The 20,998-nt window shown below is 42.3% G+C and overlaps 1 protein-coding gene across 7 annotated transcripts in view; it reads right to left on the bottom strand.

The window, feature by feature from the left end:
* The window catches only part of celsr1a (cadherin EGF LAG seven-pass G-type receptor 1a), a 64,970-nt gene that overhangs the window by 8,651 nt on the left and 35,321 nt on the right, over nucleotides 1-20,998 (bottom strand). For 3 of the 7 annotated variants that reach the window (XM_026361835.1, XM_026361831.1, XM_026361832.1), the window contains exons 7-26: nucleotides 16,152-16,232; nucleotides 10,147-10,304; nucleotides 8,563-8,726; nucleotides 8,319-8,444; nucleotides 6,081-6,247; nucleotides 5,747-5,932; nucleotides 5,545-5,661; nucleotides 5,262-5,436; nucleotides 5,014-5,155; nucleotides 4,206-4,326; nucleotides 3,895-4,078; nucleotides 2,882-2,983; nucleotides 2,574-2,668; nucleotides 2,067-2,276; nucleotides 1,647-1,830; nucleotides 1,401-1,544; nucleotides 1,110-1,293; nucleotides 812-979; nucleotides 553-679; nucleotides 246-446 (exon numbers count right to left, since the gene is read on the bottom strand). In XM_026361835.1, coding sequence (XP_026217620.1) covers nucleotides 246-446; nucleotides 553-679; nucleotides 812-979; nucleotides 1,110-1,293; nucleotides 1,401-1,544; nucleotides 1,647-1,830; nucleotides 2,067-2,276; nucleotides 2,574-2,668; nucleotides 2,882-2,983; nucleotides 3,895-4,078; nucleotides 4,206-4,326; nucleotides 5,014-5,155; nucleotides 5,262-5,436; nucleotides 5,545-5,661; nucleotides 5,747-5,932; nucleotides 6,081-6,247; nucleotides 8,319-8,444; nucleotides 8,563-8,726; nucleotides 10,147-10,304; nucleotides 16,152-16,232 — 3,036 coding nt within the window. The remainder of the gene's footprint in view (nucleotides 1-245; nucleotides 447-552; nucleotides 680-811; nucleotides 980-1,109; nucleotides 1,294-1,400; nucleotides 1,545-1,646; nucleotides 1,831-2,066; nucleotides 2,277-2,573; nucleotides 2,669-2,881; nucleotides 2,984-3,894; nucleotides 4,079-4,205; nucleotides 4,327-5,013; nucleotides 5,156-5,261; nucleotides 5,437-5,544; nucleotides 5,662-5,746; nucleotides 5,933-6,080; nucleotides 6,248-8,318; nucleotides 8,445-8,562; nucleotides 8,727-10,146; nucleotides 10,305-16,151; nucleotides 16,233-20,998) is intronic. The other 4 variants (XM_033325856.1, XM_026361837.1, XM_026361833.1 and 1 more) reach the window with 3 other exon arrangements.

Here is a 20,998-nt window from a genome sequence, read left to right on the forward strand (position 1 = left end):
CAAGACATATTTATGAGGTTCCAGCACGCCACAAGCATAGGTATGGTACAAGCAGACCTTATTGTTTTCCTTCTCAACATTACATTTATATTGTTTCTAAATGCACTGTATGCTGCGCTCTTCTCCTGATGACTATTTGTCTAGTGTGAAGCAGAGCAGACTTGAACGAAATGTAGTCACCAAGTGATTTACATGTAATTGATAAATAGTAGAATATGTTGCAGATACACAGCAGAGTGTCTCACCGGGTTGTCAGTCTGATTGATGCCAAGCAGGAAGACGAGCTCGGAGAAGAAGAGCGCTGCTATCAGGTTTTTGTGGATGGCGTGGAGGTTGGAGCGGAGCCGGCGCAAGAGGCACAGCAGGATGAACGTGAGGAGGAGCAGGAACAGAGAGACTGCCACTGTGGTGTAGGTGACGATCTTCAGAGGGAGAACATCGCCATGCTGTGGAGGAAAGAGGGTCAATTAAAGAGGAAGTACAATCAGCAATCTCAGTTGGATGTTTCATATATTCAATTAAGGTGAGAACTGCAAATATTTTCCACAGTACCTCTCTCTTGGAGATATCCATCAGCACGGCAAAGCTGGTCATGTGGTTACACTGACAGCTTATGTGGCTGTTGTTCCTGTTGAGCACCTCGCACCCTTTAGAAGACCAGCCGCCAGTTCCTCCAATCCTAAACACACAGACACACACACATCAAATGTATTGTAGGAACTTACACAAAAGTGCTGACTAAAACCTGAGTTTCATCTACAGAAGCTCATCTCTAATTGGAAGAGAGAGTCTAGCGTATGATTCAACTCACGCAATAGAGTGGTTCCAGAAGACACAGACAGGTTTGGTCCTCTCCTCTGTCTCCAACAGGGTGTATTCAAGTGTGATGGGGGGGTCCAGGAAAGGAGGAAGGGGTGAACCCTCGCTGTGGACTGTGGTGCTCACTATGGCTGTGTTGATCACTGGACGGTTAGGAAGCCTGGAGTCAGGCCAAAAAAAGAAATACAATTGAGCGTGAGTGAAATGTATTCGCTCCTATGTTTTCTCCTACAGAGAGTTTCTAGAAGGATAACTAAAGCATGTGTGTCAACACATAAGAGGGTTTCTACCTCAGACTCCTGCGGTCAGGGTCATATCTTTCTGGGAGCAGTTTTCCCAGTGATTTGTACACTATCACCACGGCAACTGGCAGAGGGGCAGCTGGCTCGAGGTGGCGCCGTCTCCTATCAGACACTGTGTGGTCCTCCTCCAGGGGAGGATCAGTTTGACTTGGAAGGGCAGGGGTGGGCTCCACTGAGACAGACAGAAAGAACATGGATGTAGATACACTGACTGATTGGGACTGAAATTTCAGAGTGCATTTTAACACAGATTTTAAGCTACAGTCGTGTGGGTCCTACCTCGGTGAGCTTGGGTGCGGAGGTTGAACTCGGGAAAGTGGACGGAGGACCTGAGTTCCTTGGGATAGGCCTCTTGGATATCCTGAAACCGAGGGAATGCTGCCTTCTCAGGGTCTGACACATCCAGGTAGTCCACGGTTAGAACTAGAGGACAGGCAGAGATGAAAGGGATGAAATGCGCTACATGTTTGCAACTATTCTCTGTGTGCTGGATTCACACAAGGTGTTTATAGTTCGTTCGCTCACTCATGTTGTCGGTGACAATGGTGAAGGGTTTCAGATAGGTCTTCCTGACGTTCTGTGCCAGCGTGTTGGCGTAGTCTTCGAAGTTGCGGAGCAGATGTGCCGTGCCGCCCTCTGTCCTCTGGATCTGCTCCCAATGCTCCTTGGTGTTAGGATCCAGTATGGCGCTGCCTGCTCGCACCAAATTCTGGAACAAATGAACAAATGAAATGAATGGAGACTACAGAAAGTGAATGTATCAAATGTATCTATCAGATTAAGTGAATATGTAAAGAAGTGGTGGAGGTCTTAGACAACTACAATGAGAATCAGCCAGTGGAGGGCAGCGTGCCACCTGTGTTTCCACTGGGGTCACCAGGTTCATTTATATATATTATCTACTCAACCACTCTTTAAGAGTCATTAAAACAAAGTCTTTTCTACCTCGTTGAACTCTGCATCCCTCATGGCCGTGAGGTCAAATCCGGCCTGCCTGCTCTCGTACAGCAGCACGTGATTCAGCAGCTGGGCGGCCGTCTTTACATCATTGCCGTAGTAATGTGGAGTGTTATTGGTGGCGTCATGAAGCAAACGCACAATGGTCTTGGAGCGTTCACTGTCCATCCTTGAACTGTTGCGACGCAGTTCCTCATTCTGGTCGGATGGAGGGTTGAGGGTTGAAAAGAGAGCAACAAAGTGCAGGTTAACGCAAAAGAAAGCTGAGCAGGTCAATCTCAGGATTAGTGAGACTTTAAGAGGTTCAGGTTCGAACACAAAAAGTAAAATGCTAGCTGAAATCTACAGACCTATAGACTGATCACATTGATCATATTACACATTACTGAGCTCTTAGTAATAGAGATTTTTCCAAATAAGGACCAATAAGTGCTCTTAATACTTTCATTTTTGATTGAAATGAGAATGTAAAGTTTTATTTTGACTACTACTCACCAGTTTCTTTAGATGGGAAAAGGTGACAGTGGTGCAATTGAACAGCTCAGGCGACAACCAGCCCTTCTCATCGCTGCAGTGACGGATGGCAGTACCTGTGTGGAAAATCAAAATCAAATTAATAGTTTCCTCACATTTTTTTCCCGGACATTCAGGCAAGAAAAAAAGCAAAACGCATTTTGTTTATTTACAAAATGATTTTACAGCTAAACAATATTTTTGTCTCCCCCATATATAATTTAATCCGCATTTTAAGTTGACACAGCTGCTCTGAATTTGTGCTGGAAAATGGACTAACAAGTTCTCACCAATAGATCCTTTGGGACAGTTCATGGCAGCGGGGCGTCCAAATTTGGTCTTTGGCCACCAAATGCCAGCGTCAAACGCCTTTGGACAGCCCTCGTACACCACTGGAAAGACACAAGTAGAGACAGAAAATATTGGTTGTTACATGTTTTTAAACATACATTTGTTTTCTTCAATCTCACATTTCATTTGACCCAGAATAAAGAGCCACAAAGCATTCAGTCTCGTAGGCTCCACCTTAAGACACCACTCCTACTTGTGTAACAGCCAGACAGAGCAACACAGGGACATTCAACCAAATAAATCCTGAAAAGTGGTTACACAAGCTGTGATACATAATTCATTTCAGTGTATGTGGGTTAATAAATCTACTTGTTTGTTTGTGGCCCCCTCTAAGTAGCAAGTCTAGTTGTTTAGTTAGTTCTTAGTTTCAGCAGCTCTTAGGAGAACTCTGAGGAGGAGGAACTCTTAATTTAATCATATCCATGTGAAAATATATCAAATGTCACATCAAAAATGTAAAAAAGGAAGAGTAGGGGCTACAAAAAGAACCACAATACACAAGGACATAAAGGATTCCAATTAAAAGTCTGAGCATGTCCTCAGACTGTGAAGAGCTCCGTGTTGGGTCAAACAGTGCTAACGCTGACATTCATTTTCTTTTAGGATCTTTGTGGTTTTGTCTTCTATTCATCTCTACTGTATTGTGCCGGTGCAGCCCCACTGCCAAGTTAGCCCACTAGCCAGACTTGCCCCTTCTGCTTGACTGGGCGGCGACAAAGCCCTGGAGTTAGATCAAGTGCAGCACCAGCAGATATGAGAGCGACACTATTTGTTTCCTTCTGACACTTCATCGATTCATCCGGACCCACTTTGTGAACCGGAACATTTAAAGGACCAGTGCACCCTGCTACTAAAAGAATTTTTTTCTCATTACTGTTCACACTTTATCTGAGCTTCACACTTTAAGTTTATCTAAGCATCATGTTATAACAAAATATGTTAATTTAAATACCTTCACATCCCGTGGGGGTAACTTCAGCAAAGGGGTTATCGCAGCGGTTACACTGACGACCTATGACACCTCCCTTACAGGGGCACTGCCCAGTGATGGGGTTGCAGGTTCGAGACTCAGAGCCAATAGAAAAACAGTCGCAGGCATAGCAAGTGTCCTCTCCCTCTGGACGATAGTGGTTTTCCTACAGGAAGAGGAGAAGATACAAATCACTAATATGATTTTTAGTATAGCCACTGAGATCAATTTATTTCTTCTTATACTGTAATTACATTGCTGTGCTTAAAAAACAACACTATGTGTGTTTTTACCTTGCAGCGGCACTCTCCAGTGGTCTTGTTGCAGTCTTTATGAAATCCTTTGTTAGTATCGCAGTTACAGGGTCCACACACGGGACTGCCCCACCAACCTTGTGGACATGGCTTCTCCACTCTGTCATTTTATAAATGAAAATAGTTGCATTTTAAAGTGAAAGCAACCAAACTCCCACCAAACGTTATTTGGAAAAAAAACATTAAATACAAAAAAATCATAGTGATAGTTGATCAGGTTTTGGCTCGTTACTGACTTGGTAGCAGCTTGTACAAATCTGATAGATCACTATATGATAAGTTTATCTCCAACTAAACAGCCTGAATCTAGAATAAACTTCCTCCACAGTTTAAAGTCAATGAATCAAGTGTGAGTCACTTATACACACACACACACACACACACACACACACACACACTTTCTTTTTCTCTCAAGAGATGTGATCTCTAGCTGAGTGGTGTGATCTGATACGGGACAAGTGGCAGTATGAGGGCAATGAAGACTAAACACTTATGGAGGATCAGTCAGGCATAGAGAGGGAATCCCACATCCTGCTTAAGACAGGAAGTGATGCGTGCCATGGGGGTCAGAGTTCAGGGGGAAATGGCTGGTTCTCAATCATGCCGGTAATTCATGTGCACTTCTCAACCTGTGCGAACCTTAACTCTGGTTTCTGCATGAAGAGTTGGATTTCACCTGATTGTTCAAGCAAACAAACACCATCATGTTCACATCGCACACTAATAACGCCCTGATTAAAAAGCTCTTGCTCTTGCAGATACACATACACGCAGAAATAGAGCTTACTTGTTTTCGCAGTACTGGCCGTAGTAGTTCTGACCGCACTCACAGGTGTAGCCGTGGGAGGAACTGGGTTTGCGAACACAGGTGGAAACGTGCTCACAGGGGTTGAGCTGACAGGCATCCACACACTCCCTCCCGAAGTAACCTGCGGGGCAGGCAGGAAAATATAAGGACTGACACCCAAACCCTACTGAGGGAAACACAGATTCCATAGGGGTGCTTCCGTTTGTGTTTTTGCATGTGGGTATTACCTGGATCACAGACACAGGTGTGAGTGCTCCAGTCATCGCTGCAGTGGCTGTTGTCAGGGCAGATGTTGGAATCACAGGGGTCGGCCAAATCGCACCCGTCCTCTACATGGATTTTTAGGCCCTGAGCCATGTTCACGTTGGCTACATTGGTGGACGTCTCACCCATGCGCACACCCTGATGGACAGTGTGTCGCAATGGAGAAAAATCAGAGGCAGCCAAGTGTAAGAAAAAAGACACAAGAATTTAATTAAGAAAATACTTTCAGAATGAGGGATTTCTCACCTGTATGCAGCCAACGAATCCTTTGTTGACGTGGTTTTCCTTTCCAGGCAAACCTCCAACATGAAGAGTTTGCAGCTTCAGACCTGGGAGATCATTGCCAATCTCCACTGACTTCTGCTTAAAAACCACAGTTGAAAATGAGAACACTGACATTGAACCTTACACACTACCTTAACTACATGGGATGTAATATGCCCTGTACCTGGTACATGCCATAGTCCAGTGACACAGCAGCCACGTATTTGATGTCTTTGCCATCTTTAACGCTCCTCAGTTCTACCAGCAGGTGGTGCCACTCTCCGTCATTGACACGAACTTGGGGGAAGCTCAGTGATGCCACCAGCTGCTGTCTCAGCAAAACCTCCATGTGGACTTGTTGCTCACGCAGCTAGATGGAGAACATAAAGAAATAATGTCAAGACATTCTACTCCGATTTATGCATCATAAATCGCTGTTCCAGAAATAAAATGTACCCGACAGAGAAGATTTGCATGAACGACAAGTGCACAACAGTGTACCATGTCCTGTCTCTCACCATGAGATTGATGGTAGAGGAGGGTCCAGCATTGGCCTGCATCAAAGTACCAGCAGGCTGCCTGGTGCGGAACATGAGACCCATGTACCAGGGAACAGCGATGGTGATGTCTGGCTCGCTCCAGGATACAAGCGCTTGACCATCGAAGAACTGAGGAGATGGCATCACTGGACAGGAGAAAGAGAAAGACACAGGCTCTGATAAATCTTTACTGTATACTGGAACATAAACAGGCTGCTATGAAGCAGTGTTGTACAGGTCAGACATCACAGGAGATCCACTGGCTTTATGACAACAGGTAAAAAAAGCCGTTCTTGTCTTCCATACAACTCTGAAGCTTTGATAATTTCAGGGTTGAGTAAGTGAAGTGAAGTGAAACAGAAAGTAAAACTGTTTCAGGAGAGAAGGGCCTTTATCTTGGTGGTACGAAGTAAACGAGATAATGGAAAAATTGTCGAATGGACAAAATAAAGACCAAAAGCTTTATAAAGCACACATCATGTGCAAAACATATTTAATTAAACAACAACTTTAGAACATTGAGTTACTTCAGAACCAGTAATTTACTTACTGTACTCATATTGTGAGATTTCCAGTTTGATATTTATGGTTGGAATCAAGTTTTTCCTGAACGTGAGGTAATTACTACTTGCTGTCTACAGAATTACAACAAAATAATTCTTAGACAAACATCCCATGTCTACAGACATGAAAATCCACAAAATCCTACTGGCACAGCACATTCTTTTCTCAACGCTTGTGAATGTTTAGAGCTCAAAATACAACACACACACACACACACACACACACACACACACACACACAAACAGCAAAGGTCAGTCTTTCCACAGAGCACTCAGTTAAGGTTTTCTCCTGTATAATCTGCAGCATGAACTCTCTGTGGGTCCCCAGGGCACATATTTCATTTGAAGCATTCGCAAAAACACACATACACAAGCTGTAATTATGAGACAAAGCACATATTTGTTCCTGGTATCTGTGGTGGTTTTATCGTGACCACTTTGTCAAAGCTTACTTTCCCATAAAGTTACATTCGAAAAAGAAAAAAAGGAAAAGACAAAGAAAACAAAATGCAGACTCTTCAGTTCTCATGGTCTTCATAAAGATTTACTCTCTGTACTTAAACAACTTAAAGAGTCCTTAACCACATCTGTTGACTAGAAATACATCTTTAATTACTGCAACAGCAGTGTGACACCCGTCCAAAATTTTTAACTTGAGAATTACTCGTCATAATAACAAGCTAATGTGACTTGGTGTACAGTATGCTTACATTTAATCTGCCTGCAGCCTGAAGTGTGACAGAACTCATTCCTTAATTTAAAAATGCGTTGAAAACTAATATATAATATCAGTTTTCATATGGTTACTGATATTGGCAGCGCAATAAAAATGGTAACGAATCTCTCTGGTTTCTTGTGTGTGTGAAGCATCAAACCGAACGTGTCAACAAGCGACAGAGCAGCCAAAACCTCTTCCCAGCTTGCTGTGATCCCAGCCCATTTCAGATACTGGATACAGGGGCCTGGCACTGCATAGGCGGCTACCTCATAGAACAGAGAGCAAGGAGAGGCGTTCACACCTTCACACATTGTTTGGAAGCTCGCCCTAAAGGAGGAAATCAAAGTTCTCTCCTTACCATAGCAGAACATGAGACAGGTTATAGAGTGTAAATAACAAATAACCCTGTTAGTAAGCCATGAAGCTTTGACTGACTGAGTGATACCATTTAATATTTTTTATCTGTTACCTTATATAGCTACGCTATAGGTACCATAAATACTTGGTAGTATGTACTGCAATACCATGAGCTGGATCTCACATGTCAATAGAGAAACAGAGGACATCTTCTGGGTCCATGCCGTGTGCGTGTCTGTGCATCTTTTGTTCCGTTTTTTGGAGTCAGGGTATTGAGTGAGCCGACGTTTGCTCTTTGTCCTTAAAAACCTCCAAACCTGAGGCTCTGTTCAGTGTCTGTACAGCAGTGAGCAGAGGCTTCACAGTGACATGAGTCAGACTGAGTCATAGGAGGTGTTCCGTGTCCCAGTTGATCTCCAAAACACACACTGTTTGTATAGAAGACTTAACATATCTTGAGAGGAAATTCTCTTTACATTTTTAGTAACGCAATATCCTCTTCTTTCACACACACACACACACACACACACACACACACACACACACACACACACACACACACACACTCAGAGTATTTACCTTGTTCACAGTTCTTGCCACCGTAACCAGTAGGGCAGTCACAGCTGTAGGTGTTCCACTTGCTCACGCAAACTCCTCCGTTCTGACAAACATCTTTTGTGCAAAAGTTCTTCTTTGCAGGACAACCTGAACAATAAGCACATTTGATTTTAACTGGCAGATACAATATATGCAGTTTGTCCTACATGTGAGTATTTACATGGGCTTTATTTATTTTATTACCATATGTGGCATGTGGCCTCACCTGCTGTGGTGCCGTTGTTAGCGATGTAGCTGGCCATGTCGATGGCTTTGCTGTCGATACTAAGGTTTCTCATGCACCCCACAAAGTCTCTGTTCCTGACTGGGAAGTCTTCAGGCAGGTTGGGCACGCCGCCTAGCAACAATGGTCCTGTTAGGTCCAGTGACCTATAATGGACACACAAAAAAACATAGACTAGAATCAAATCTAAACACACTATATAGTGTTGTGAGATGCTCAGATTGCCCAAAGATTATTGTGCATCAAACAACACAACTGGACACATACTTTGAACATACTCGGAACAAGTAAGGAATCAATGTCAACATCAGCAATGTCCACAGTTTAAAGTTGTTACAAGTTAACTGGGTAACTGCTCCCATCACCATGAAAAAGTGTTTCACATGGTACGTCATACACGTAGGAAGCTGCTTACACACTGAGTCTTTCAAAAAGATCAAAAGATTAAAAGCTACAGAGCTTTGAGAGGTTTATTGTAATTTAATTCTGGACAAAGAAGACTGAACGCATCAGTTGTGTGGGTATATAGTATAGACACTGTTGCTTGTTCAGAAGCTTGTAAAGTATTTAAAGACTACAATCAGGACAAAAACAAAATAATTCAGTTTTGCAACTAATTTCAGAGACAATTGTAATGGCTGATCAAATATATAGTATTGATACAGAAACATCTATCAATATCTTCAGAATAATGAGATCTGTACATATTAATAACTAAAAGTGCCACTCATATTTGTTACATAATTTTACAAGTACTAAAGTGCATTTTGTAAAGAAGAATTTCCCTGGCTGGTTTTAATATGGTTTGAAAACATGTACAAGATTTAGTGGTTTTAAAAAATGCAATGCAATGGGATGCTACGGGTATGAGAAGTGAATCCTGAAATGTATAAAAATAGGATTTTCTTTTCAGGTTTATTTGTAGGAAAATGTCAGTACGAAAACAGAGTTTACAGCTCAAGCAAAGAAACACGGAATCATATCAAGATGTTTCCAACCTTACAGGTGTTTGCAGCACATTATGCATCGTGTGTAATGTATATTTGTATATTCCAGCATCGCCCAGTTAAAATGTCCTCTAAATGCCTCTCAGCGTCTGTGACCTGCACAACAAGTTCCTGAAAGAATGTAACCTCATTAAGTCGTCTTTGAAGCTTTCTCTGTCCCCACCCTCTCCTCTCTCCATGCTAAATGTGTCTCTGCATGTTAGCTCCCCACAAGATCCATTCAGGAACCTTTCGCAGTGTAAATATAAAAATCAATTAGTGTGTTATAAACACACACAGAGCAAGTCGCTTTAAACCTGAGATCAGATGAGTGTTTGGTTGTTTAAGGCCGTGCCTGGCAGCAGAAAGGCCACGAGGATGAACTCAGATTAGAAGACAAAAGCAGGAGAGGATGGCTGACTGAGAGTTGTGTAATATGTTATACTAAAGTTAATTTGACATATCCCCCAAGGTACAACATATTTGTCTGTTGTTACTACAGGGTAATTTACGGAGTCGGTGTGTGGGACAGATTGGAGCCAATGAGTGAAAAGATGAGTGACTGAGTTCTACAGCTCACTTCTTCTGTCCGGTCTGGGTGCCCTGGGCTGCACAGGAGTAGTTGCCGATCTGTTTTCCAAAGCGAATCGCCATGGAGATATCACAGTCGTCCACAGCAACCACGGCTACCTTTTCACCAGAGGGTCCATGGGGGATGCCGAGACGCCCGATGTTAGGCTGAAAAAATAAAATAAAGATTAAAGTCAATTGTTCATCAAAAGTAAATCTCTAAGGAGCTAAAGATTGTCCAATGTAGTGATTCCACTTCTGGTGGAATATCTGCAGTTACCAGGAGATAACACGCACTTAGTTCAATTAACTGAAATATGGCCGTTAACAACAGCATTAGAAGAGCTACATGAATTTATCCAGGTGGCTAAGAAGTACTGTTTTGCACTACAAAAATAAATCACTTTTATACCTGAGCAACAAAATTATCTTTTTTACACTCTGTTGTTATCATAAATTACCTCAACTGACTAAATTTTGTTAAAATATTTAACGCTTGGTTTCTTTCTTTGTTTCTTTTTTTAAATCCAGTGTCAATAAACTGGCCACAGCGTTAGCTTTGGTGCTTGATCACAGTGGGTCAGTGCGGCACAACGTCTTGCTGACTTTATGTATAGTAAGTTCATGTACAGAAACACACAGGTCTTACGTGGCTTAAGACACGACACACACAACAAAAAAGTTCATTGTATGTTTGCCTGCACCTAATGATTACAAAGTAGGCTAATTCCTCCATCAAGGCCCGTGGCCGACAAATGTTGATCTGTGAAAATGTGGATCAGCTTATAAAATCAGGCCACTAAATCGCTTTAGTTTGTGTAATATGGAATCTGAGACCGAAGTTCAATGGAGCTTTTCCTCAACAATAGTGGACTTGGATTAAGATGCAGGAGGCATTTGGGGAGTTTAATCCAAAGGTGTTTCCACCAATTAAATATAGCAACCTATCTTCTTTACTGGCATTTTGAGACTTTTATTTTGAAATCAGAACCATCAGAACCTTTTAATTTCTAGCTCAGAGGAGATTAATGATTATGTTAGTCCTTTCTGTTATCTTATTTATTCTAAAATAAATCATATGAAACTGAGAAAAACCCCCAGAAAAGATGGAGAGAAAAAAAAACAATGCATGTCTATGTGTTTGTCTCCTACATAAATAGGATTAGGGTAATGAGATACTAGTGGGCAGAGACATGGCAAACAATAGAAGAAAAATATAAAAGACAGAGCAGCAGACAAAAATAGGGAAGTGGACTGACCAGAAATAAGAGAATGCAAGAGAAAGATAAAAGAGAAACTGGCAGACAAGCAAAAATAGAGCAACAGAGGGGTGCAGTGTCTCCTCTTTTGGCTCAGGTCGGCTCTGGTCCGGGCATATTTTCCATCCCAGAGGGAGTTTTATTGTGATTTGTCAGTGCCACTCCCTCCAACATCCCCTGTTTCCGTTGATTCCTCCAAAAACACTTTCCCAGTTTCCATAAAGACAAACAGAGAGCGCAACACCTCTGGCCCTGCTGCTCTACAGTCCAATCGATAAATACTGCAGCTGCACAATGAATGTTCAATTCTTCTTAAATATGTCTAAAAAAAAAACAACACTTATCTAAAATGAGTCAGTGTTCATGGTATGTGGGACTAACCCTCTGCTCCAGTATCTACAGGTGGCTACTTAAGTGAAACCTTCCCACTCCCACCACCACTTCACCATGGCAACAACATACATCTCTCTTTCCAGGCCGCCCATGTGTGAAACTTTTGTTGGGGCCTCCCAGTGTTGGCTGAAGTACAATAACTCTAATCAAGGAAAAAAAAATCTTTGACTGTGATGCTGAGCAGTTAGAATATGAAAATGAAAATGAGAGGGAAAAGTGTGATAACCGTGTTTTCAGGGGCTACAGAAGGTAATTTGTCCATAAGATAAAGAAACCCGCTCTGTGAGAAGACTAGTCGGTGATTACAATCTTATCATTGCTTTTGAGCGCAGTCGAGCGAGGAAGGAACGAGATAAAGGCAGAAAAAGACGGGAAGCAAAACACAGGAGAGAGAGCGAGAGACGAGGGCGAGGGATACCCAGATATCATACAATGTGTGTAATGGACCCGCAACCCAACATCCCAGGGGGTGCAGCTGTTACATGTGCTGATAAGTTACAAACTAACACACGTGCACATAAATGTACATGCTGTAAGTGCTACGCTAACAGGGATGCAAGAGCACTAACTGTTCCAGACGGACAACATGCTATGCACAAACTAAATGAATGAATGAATGAGGTTCTTAGTATTTGCCTCATACACACAACTACACCCGTATCTGGAGGGAAAATATTTAGAAATCCCCTTAAAAATCTCTAAATCGAACACTAGTGTTCAGTTGGATGCATGTGTCTGTTCACTGTGTAACCACAGTAGAACTGTATATAGTTTCAGGCTACTTTCTGACTCTGGTCTTTTAAAGTGCACTTGTCCCTCACTTTAAGGGGCCCCATGAGAGTCTCTTGTTTACCCTCTGCCCGACTCTGGGCCGTTGAAGATTCCCTCTCTCTAAGGTGTCGTCTCCAGGGGCGATAGGCTTGCTGCAGCCATGGAAACGCACTTGATCCCCGCAGCTCGCCACAAAGACGAGGAGGGCATGTGACACGAGTGGATGGAGGAACACACACAGACACACACACTCATTTACGAATGCACACCCAGAATCTTCAACGTACATCAAAAATGCTGCCAACTACAATCAAAACACACACACATACTTTCTCTACAGTAACAACTAGCCTACGTACAGACAAAAGACAAAGACTTACTAAAACACACACCATCTCTCTCTTTTACCAACAATCAAACACACACACACACACACACTGATACCTCTTTAACCACCACCTGCCTGTCAACATGATAACTCAACCAGCTTGTAGTCGGGATAAAGAGCCAAAAAAACTCACACTCTCAGTATGAGCAACTAATGACCAGGAAATATATATGTGTGTGTGTGTGTGTGTGTGTATGTGTACAGTGTGGGATGTAGGGAACACTCAGTGGTGATTATGTGTTTGGGGAGTATGGAAAGGATGTCTGCAGAATGTGTTTAAGCATGTATGTTGAGTGAGCAAGCGGCAAGCTTGTGTGTGTGCGCGTAAGACAGGAAGCAGCAAGTGGAGCTGCAGACGGCCACATAGTTCATTCTGACAATAAAGGAAAAGGGGCACACAGTCCGGTTTGTCTGAGGAAACGCCATTGTTACGCTAACTCCTGGATGAATGTTACATTCTGCGGATCTCCTGATGCTTCGGGGGCGTTTGTGCATGCTGTTTCTCTGCTTTACGCTCAAGTAACAACAAAAACAACCCAAAAAGGTTTTATAAGTATCCATAAAAGAGTGATGCAACACAAACTGGAGAAAAAACTGGAGCCAAAATAAAGATGGGCATCGAACCAACACCAATAACTCTCTCAGAAATGTGTGTAATGTTGATTTTTGGCCCCGTCATGCATCGACTACTGTGTCCCAACTTCCCTCTCACAACAACAGACTCTATCATGTCCACATTACCTCACCTGCCCTCTGGCTATGTAAACCTAGAAGTGTGAATTATTTAAACACACACACACACACACACACACACACACACACACACACACACACACACACACACACACACACACACACACACACACACACACACACACACACACAGAGCACCCAGAGGCGGTACACAAGGCTACCATGTCCCTTGCTCAAGCCTATATATTACTGCTGTCTCCTCACACTTGTCTCTATCAGTGTAATAGATGGGCAGCAGCTATTGTTGGCTTGTATCTCTCCGAGCGGCAAAACAAATGCGCATATTACACGAACTGAGGTAAGAGAAACCGTATCCTCTTTGGAACGGCTTAAGAAAATTCCTTCAACAACTGCGTACTGACATCAACAGGATTACCTTCTGAGTGATGTTTTTCAACCACTGGTTTAAGCACATTTTACAGGCAGGTTTTGAGTCTTTGTCTAATTTTGCTTGATTAATAGTTGGGTTTTCTCAATGCTTTTATTTCAATTTGCTAAGCTAAACTAACTATACACAGATCAGGCATCTACCCAGCACTGTGGAGTACAACATAAAACAATCAAGGATAATCAGCAATCACGATAATGTTTGTCAGTAAAAGCACTGGCACAATAAAACTGAACTTCATAGGGGATTATATAAAAGCTAAGAGGCGCGGAAATAGAAGAAGATAAGAGAGAATGATGAGGAAACAGAGACATTAGAGGAGGAGGAAGACAAGCTAGTGCCATGTTAAGTGGTAGAAAACAATATGGATGTTTCTCTCTCTGCTTCTTTCTACACTTCATCTGCATTTTTATCTCCTATTTTCTGCACCTCCCTAAAAAGAATTCCACTGTGTATCTGTCTCTCTCAATGTTAATAAGAGGTTTAGGTCATGCTACATGAGGTGTGGGAAATTTCCTCTTTTTAGTGGCACACACACACACACACACACACACACACACACACACTCCCTCACATCATAGCAGAGCAATGAAGGAATCCAGAAACGAGAGAATCTGAAGAGATATTGACACAATACACAAAGAGGCAATGAGTCATGTGACATAAGACAGATTTATCAGACATCAGGGCTACACGCTCTCGATATCTTCTGTTCCCACTCGCCACACACACACAAACATGCATCAATATCAATGTAGATGGTCATTTTAACCCTATGAAATGAAGTGTCAGACATGGAAAAGTTACACCTAATTAACAGGGCAGGAGCCCAGTGTAAAAATTTGCTTTATAAAACTTATTTATTTTTTTCTTAATTATTCAGGTAAAACCAATTAATACCAGCAACTAAGAACATGTGTATTAGTCTAACACATGACAAGACAGAAGATGCTAAAATTAAATCCCTCAGACTAAATTGCAGTGTAAAGCACAGAGACATTTGCTGTCCATGCTCATTACAGGGGCCATCTCTGACGATTTCTGAGCATCCTTAATCCTCCCTGACAGAACCATTGTTGCCAAGGAAAACACCATCGCTGCTCACCGGGTGTCTTACTTTCCTACCTGTCGACCTGCCTGCCTGCCAAGGCTCAGACATGTTTATTTCACGTGAACAGATCTCAATGGGAGATGTCAATAAGAGCTGACAGATGAGCAATGAGCTTGTTACTGTTTCATTTTTCTGCGTACAGTACACACCACTGACTCGTTTGTAGGCACGGCTGGCTTCTCGAGCCAGACAGAGAAATGGAGCTGAGCCGACAACGACGCAGAGGAGGACTGTGATATACAGTCGAATGGGGGGGATAGATGGTTTCAAAGAAGAATGTGGGGGTACATGCAACACAGGAAGAAATACTGTAGGAAAAGGTTGAAGCTCATGTTTTAGCACATTTATTAAAGGTACACTATGGAGTTTTGACTAGTAGTAGTTCTATGGTGTAATCTTTTAACAAGTGGGTCTCTTTTTTGTTCATGTTGTGTGTGTGTGTGTGTGTGTGTGTGTGATGAGGATACACTGTGTAAGTGACATAAAGAAGAGGTTTTGCACATTTTACAATTTTAAAAATATAAACATTTTATATAATTATTATATAATTTTATTTCTTTACTCCACAGGGCACCTTTAAATCACAAAAGATTCATGATGTGCTTTGAGGCCAAAAGCGACACATCATGGGTTAACTTCACCCAAAAGTCCCAAACAACAGAGACAGAAAAAAGTAGGGAACTACTTCCATATACCTTCGACAGGCAATATAAAACCATAAAACACCAAAACCTACTACAATGTCTACAGCGGTGCAATCCAGACCAGACTCAGATTAAACTAGAGCTAACACCCTACTGTTAGAGGCCATGTTACAGTACCTCTGTATATCTGAGGAAAGCATGTACATTAGTGTTAGTCCAACACTGTACTAGAAGCAGAGCAGCTACTACATGAGACCCCAGAAAAAAACAGAACACCAGTGGGGACTAGGCTAGAGGTCAGAGGTTACCTCCTTCTGATTGAGCTCCAGCCAGGCAGTATAGAGTGGGAGCCGCACAGCCCCACTGGAGTCCACCAGACTCCCCCCGTCCTGGGAGAGAGACACCGTGAGAGAGAGACACCGCGTTAGACTGCCCACAACCAAGCCATGTCACTCTGTGACCTTGTGTGTGCGTTTATATGGGCATCTGAAAATCTCATCACTAGTGATTCTCGTGATTTCACATTCGTCTCTTTTGTGTATGCAGGTTAAAACGTATATATCACACTATATAAACATGCACAATTGTAAGGTGTACGTGCCTTGTGTGAGTGCTTCTCTATTTGCCTCACTACTGTACAATGTGGCAATGGAACAAAGACTGTGCATGTGGAGTATGTGTGCATAAAGAAGCTGAGGTGCCTGTGGTTGGATTTGTAACCCACCACTTTGCCAACAGTAACGACAAGCAAAGCAAAACATAATTCCTCTGAGCCCACTTCAAAAACGCTTCTACCAACGCCTTACACAATAGGCTACAACTCAAACACTGCTGACTTTGGACAAAGGTCTCTCTGACAGATTTACATTACACTGGGAAACGATGCTATGCTATGTGAAGAGCAGGTGAACTATACATACCCACAAAAATAATGCATTACAATTCACAAAAAGACTAGTTTGTGGTATTTAAATGCAGCGTGTGTGTGTGTGTACATGTGTTGATAACCTTAAAGAGCAAAGAGCAACATGGCCTCTTCCTCTGAATACACACCCTGCAGTAGAATCAACAGTGTGCACCTTAACCTTAAAAAATAACTACTTAACCTTTTTAAAAAAGCACTTGGCAAAGAAAATACACAAACCAGCAGTGATGTTTGTGCAGAAACACCAAAGTGCCTCATCACAGCGCACACACACACACACACACACAAGTACGGTGTTCATCTTTGTGCATAGCTGTGTAAACGTGTGTGGGTGTGCTGCCATGTCACGGTCAGACACCTAATAAGGCATGCATCTGGCGCCCTATGTCACTCTGGCCACCCAGGAAAGCCGCACATGGCTTCGACTATTAGCTATACAACTGCGACACAAGGAGATGGATGACAACTCTGCAGTGTCTCTCAAAGCACTTATCCACTGGGTGCATGTGTAGGCGTGTGTTCTTGCATGTGTTAGACTGCGTATCAGCTGGTCCTGGAAATCCAATCAATGCAATATAAAGCTACAATATGCAACTTTTGGAAAACAAGCATCTTGGTGATGAAGTCATGTTTTCAACGGTTTCTTTGGTGCAAATGGCATTTTACAGAAAGGCCTGTGTGTGTTTGAGTAATAGGTTTCTAAATATGGGTGAGTGGCTGAGTTACATCAAGTGTCTCAGTCCTGCAGCAGTACAATCCAATAATATACACATGGTATGTTTAAAAGTACTTCAAGCTATGCTGCGAAGTCATTTGCACTTACGTTCCGCTGATGTCATATACACAGCACCAGAGTGGGCGCGAGGGAAAAGCAGGGGCACAAAGAGTAAACTTTTGGTACTCCGGTTGGTGATAAGAGCCAGCTAAGCCCGTCTGGGAATGCCGTCTACACACCCTAACCGTAAATAACACAGCCCATATTACACACTTTTAACACGACCGACATCAAGCTAGCGTGCTGCCAAAGCAGCATTATAAAAATACTGCAAACACACAGGAATGTCACGGCTGCTGTCATTTTCTGCTTGCCAAGTTTGGAAGCATGTGGATGGATCACAGGGAGGTTAATTACAGTTTATTCATAGCGCAGATTTACAGTTAATTTGGGATTCTCTCAAAAGCATTTTATCATACTTTCTTCTTGTTCAAAGAACAGCTGGGGAAACATGAATGCAAATTTCATTATGATTGCAGCAAACTCCATCTCGTTTATCACTGCCATGTGAAATCATACTAAGCAATATTGGCTGGCACACACTGCGTGGAACTGCAGGGCCCCTGGAAAAAGAGACATAGTCACTAAATGAGGATTTTGTCAAATTAAATTAAAAAAATTACAAATGGCAAATGTCAACTAGAAAATTGTAAAATGTGTTATAATGTATGATGCAATGTTTTGTTCTAGTATCTTAAGTTTACAACTGCATCTCACATATGAATTTAGCTGAGAAGGCGCTTTACAAGCCAGTGCATAGGACACATGAATTTTATGTTTGTGAAAATGCAACTGGAGAGTTTCTGAATCTCTGGGTTAAATAAGGTAAATCAATAATTTATTGTCTATCTGTTGTTGATCCTGATAATAATCCCTACAGGTGGTGTGGCATAACATACTGCCGACCCGACATCCTGCCGTGTCCAGCTAAATAACATCATTTCCTGTAGTTATTTCCTGTAGTTAGGACACTTCCAAACACAAGACAAAACCTCCTGCTGCTTCAAGACTGCCTATGTCTACTCTTTATCTGTGTTTGTGTGTATATGTGTTTCCTGTTTAGATATGCCTTGCTGACACAGTCAACTGTCCTTGAGACGTTGCACCAAGGAATTTCAAAAATGTCTTTTACCTTCCACTTCTATTGTGCAATATATCTAATAGCTTTACGGACTTTTGCACACATACAAAAACACACGTGCACTCAGTAGCTCATACACACATTCAAATGACCCAGATTAATGCAACAATGGCAAGTCCGTGTCTATTGTCATGCCAACTGTCCCCCGACCTTTGACCTCTGTTTTTAAGCAGGGACACCATGGCTCTTCTGAACAGAGGGGCAACAGATTTAAAAGTAAGCATTTGTATGACCCAGCACTACTTTATCCGCATCATTGTCTGACCCGATAAATCACCATCTGTGCGTGTGTGTATTGTGTGAGCATGCCATTAGGACTGTTCAAAAACAACCGGGGCTCATGTGTGAAGAACAGTTGTGGATTCGGTTTTGTCAGCATTTGTAGCGACTACAAGGAGGTTTCACAACCGTGAAGACTATTAAACTAGTGATCTAATAAATCAGGTTGCAAAATTAAATGAATCAGCTCGGATAAAACTTAATAAACACAATAAAGACTAAAGTGAGTGAGACTGAGACACTTGGGTGTGAGCATTAGGAAACAAGTAATCTCAATTGTGTGGTGCAACCCGTATTTTGACTGCTACTGATGTCTAAACAATACATGAATCACCAGCAGTCATCTTGACCAAAATCTCTACCTTTATAAGCTGCTTCTAGCTAAAACCCTAAAACGCTCCAAATTGAAAACACATGGACAGAGAGAGAACATTGTTTGTGTGTGTGTGTGTGTGTGTGTGTGTGCCACATGACATAAATCGGGATTACATCGGTCTGAGGGCTCTTATCTTCTTCTAAGTCTCCCTGGGCTATGAAAGTGATGCTACCTGCAGACCGATGTGAGTGAATCTGAGACTGAGCTCGCTTTCATGTATGGCAAACATGTGCCTTCACTAACGTCCATACATTCACATGTCAACGCGTCTAAGATACTGTGAGAACATTACTGCCTTCTGCCATATACATTTTCACTAATCCCTCCAGCGACTGATTCAGGATTAAATTACCATCAGTCATTCGGACTTCTGATCAGTCAACACATGAAGAAAATCTGACCCTGTGTCTGCGTTACACTCTGCCTTGGGCTAATTTATTGGAATGTGTCACCAGCTTTGCAAATGGCCGGTGTGTATTATGAGTGACATTAGTGGAACTCACACACCCTCTGCTTCACACACTAATAGCACTGGGATACACTCATAAGATCTATGTTTGCGTATGTACTATTTGTATCTGCATGTCACAGCACCAAAAAGGGAAGCCTTTAAGATCGGTAAAGCTGAATAATAAGAAGAAATAAACCATGCAGAAGAAGGATGATACATGAAATCTGTTTGAACATGGAAATGAATCTCTCCATTTCCATGGTGACATTTGTACAAACACTAGACAACCCCACAGAAAAACAAAGCAAAGAAATGTTCAGTGCCAACAGACTGTATCCTGCAAATAATACCTGTGGTAGGCAGGAGCCTCGCAGCGACACTAACAAAGCTGTACAATGTCTTTTCCTTTGTCTCTAGCATCTTAAAGGCGGTGTAGTTGAACAGGTGGACATACAGCCTAAATACACCTCAAACAAAAGGTATAGATGTGACCCTGCAGCTAGCACGGTACATTATGGTTGCCTGATTCATCACCTTTGATGAATACGTCTCTGTCAAGGCTACTAAGCATGCTATGCTATAGCTCCTAGACACAAGAACACCATGTGAAATGTGAGCTGCTGTACGTTGTAAGACGGTGTTAGGATAAAAAGAGGGGTCCTCTCCTTAACATGCTTCAAAACACAGGCGCTGAAATGTGATGCTGGACGTCAACGGCGCAAGCGAGAGATGCCACAGCTCTCAGTGACAGATACAAGAAAGAGCCAGAAAAAAGAAGGAAAGAGATGGGGAGAAGTGATAGATGAGGGAGTGGTGCCTTGTGTAACAGCACTGCATAGCACATGCATGTGAATTTGACTTTGAGCTCTGGCTGTAAGGTAATCCTAGCACATGGTCAATCGCATGGTTACAAAGCTAGAATCTAAAGGCTAAACCCACAGTACTCATGCTTAATGTTGCTACTGCAGACACTGAAAAGCAATATTGTGAACTATACAATTAATAACCAGACACCTAACTATAGGATGTCCATGTTCAGAAGGCCAGTGTTCTTTTATTTACTGTCTGGTTTAACGTTATAAGAACTGTGCCTGCAGGCTCTGGAAGTTTGTTGGAAAATTACACCAACAACTGACTGCAGTGTAAGCCCTTCCAATATGATATTACAACTGAAGTGGATACATGAGCTAGGTTGAGAAATAATCGCT

This window comes from Anabas testudineus, chromosome 23, assembly GCF_900324465.2.
Source record: "Anabas testudineus chromosome 23, fAnaTes1.2, whole genome shotgun sequence".
NCBI classification, from domain to species: Eukaryota; Metazoa; Chordata; class Actinopteri; order Anabantiformes; family Anabantidae; genus Anabas; species Anabas testudineus.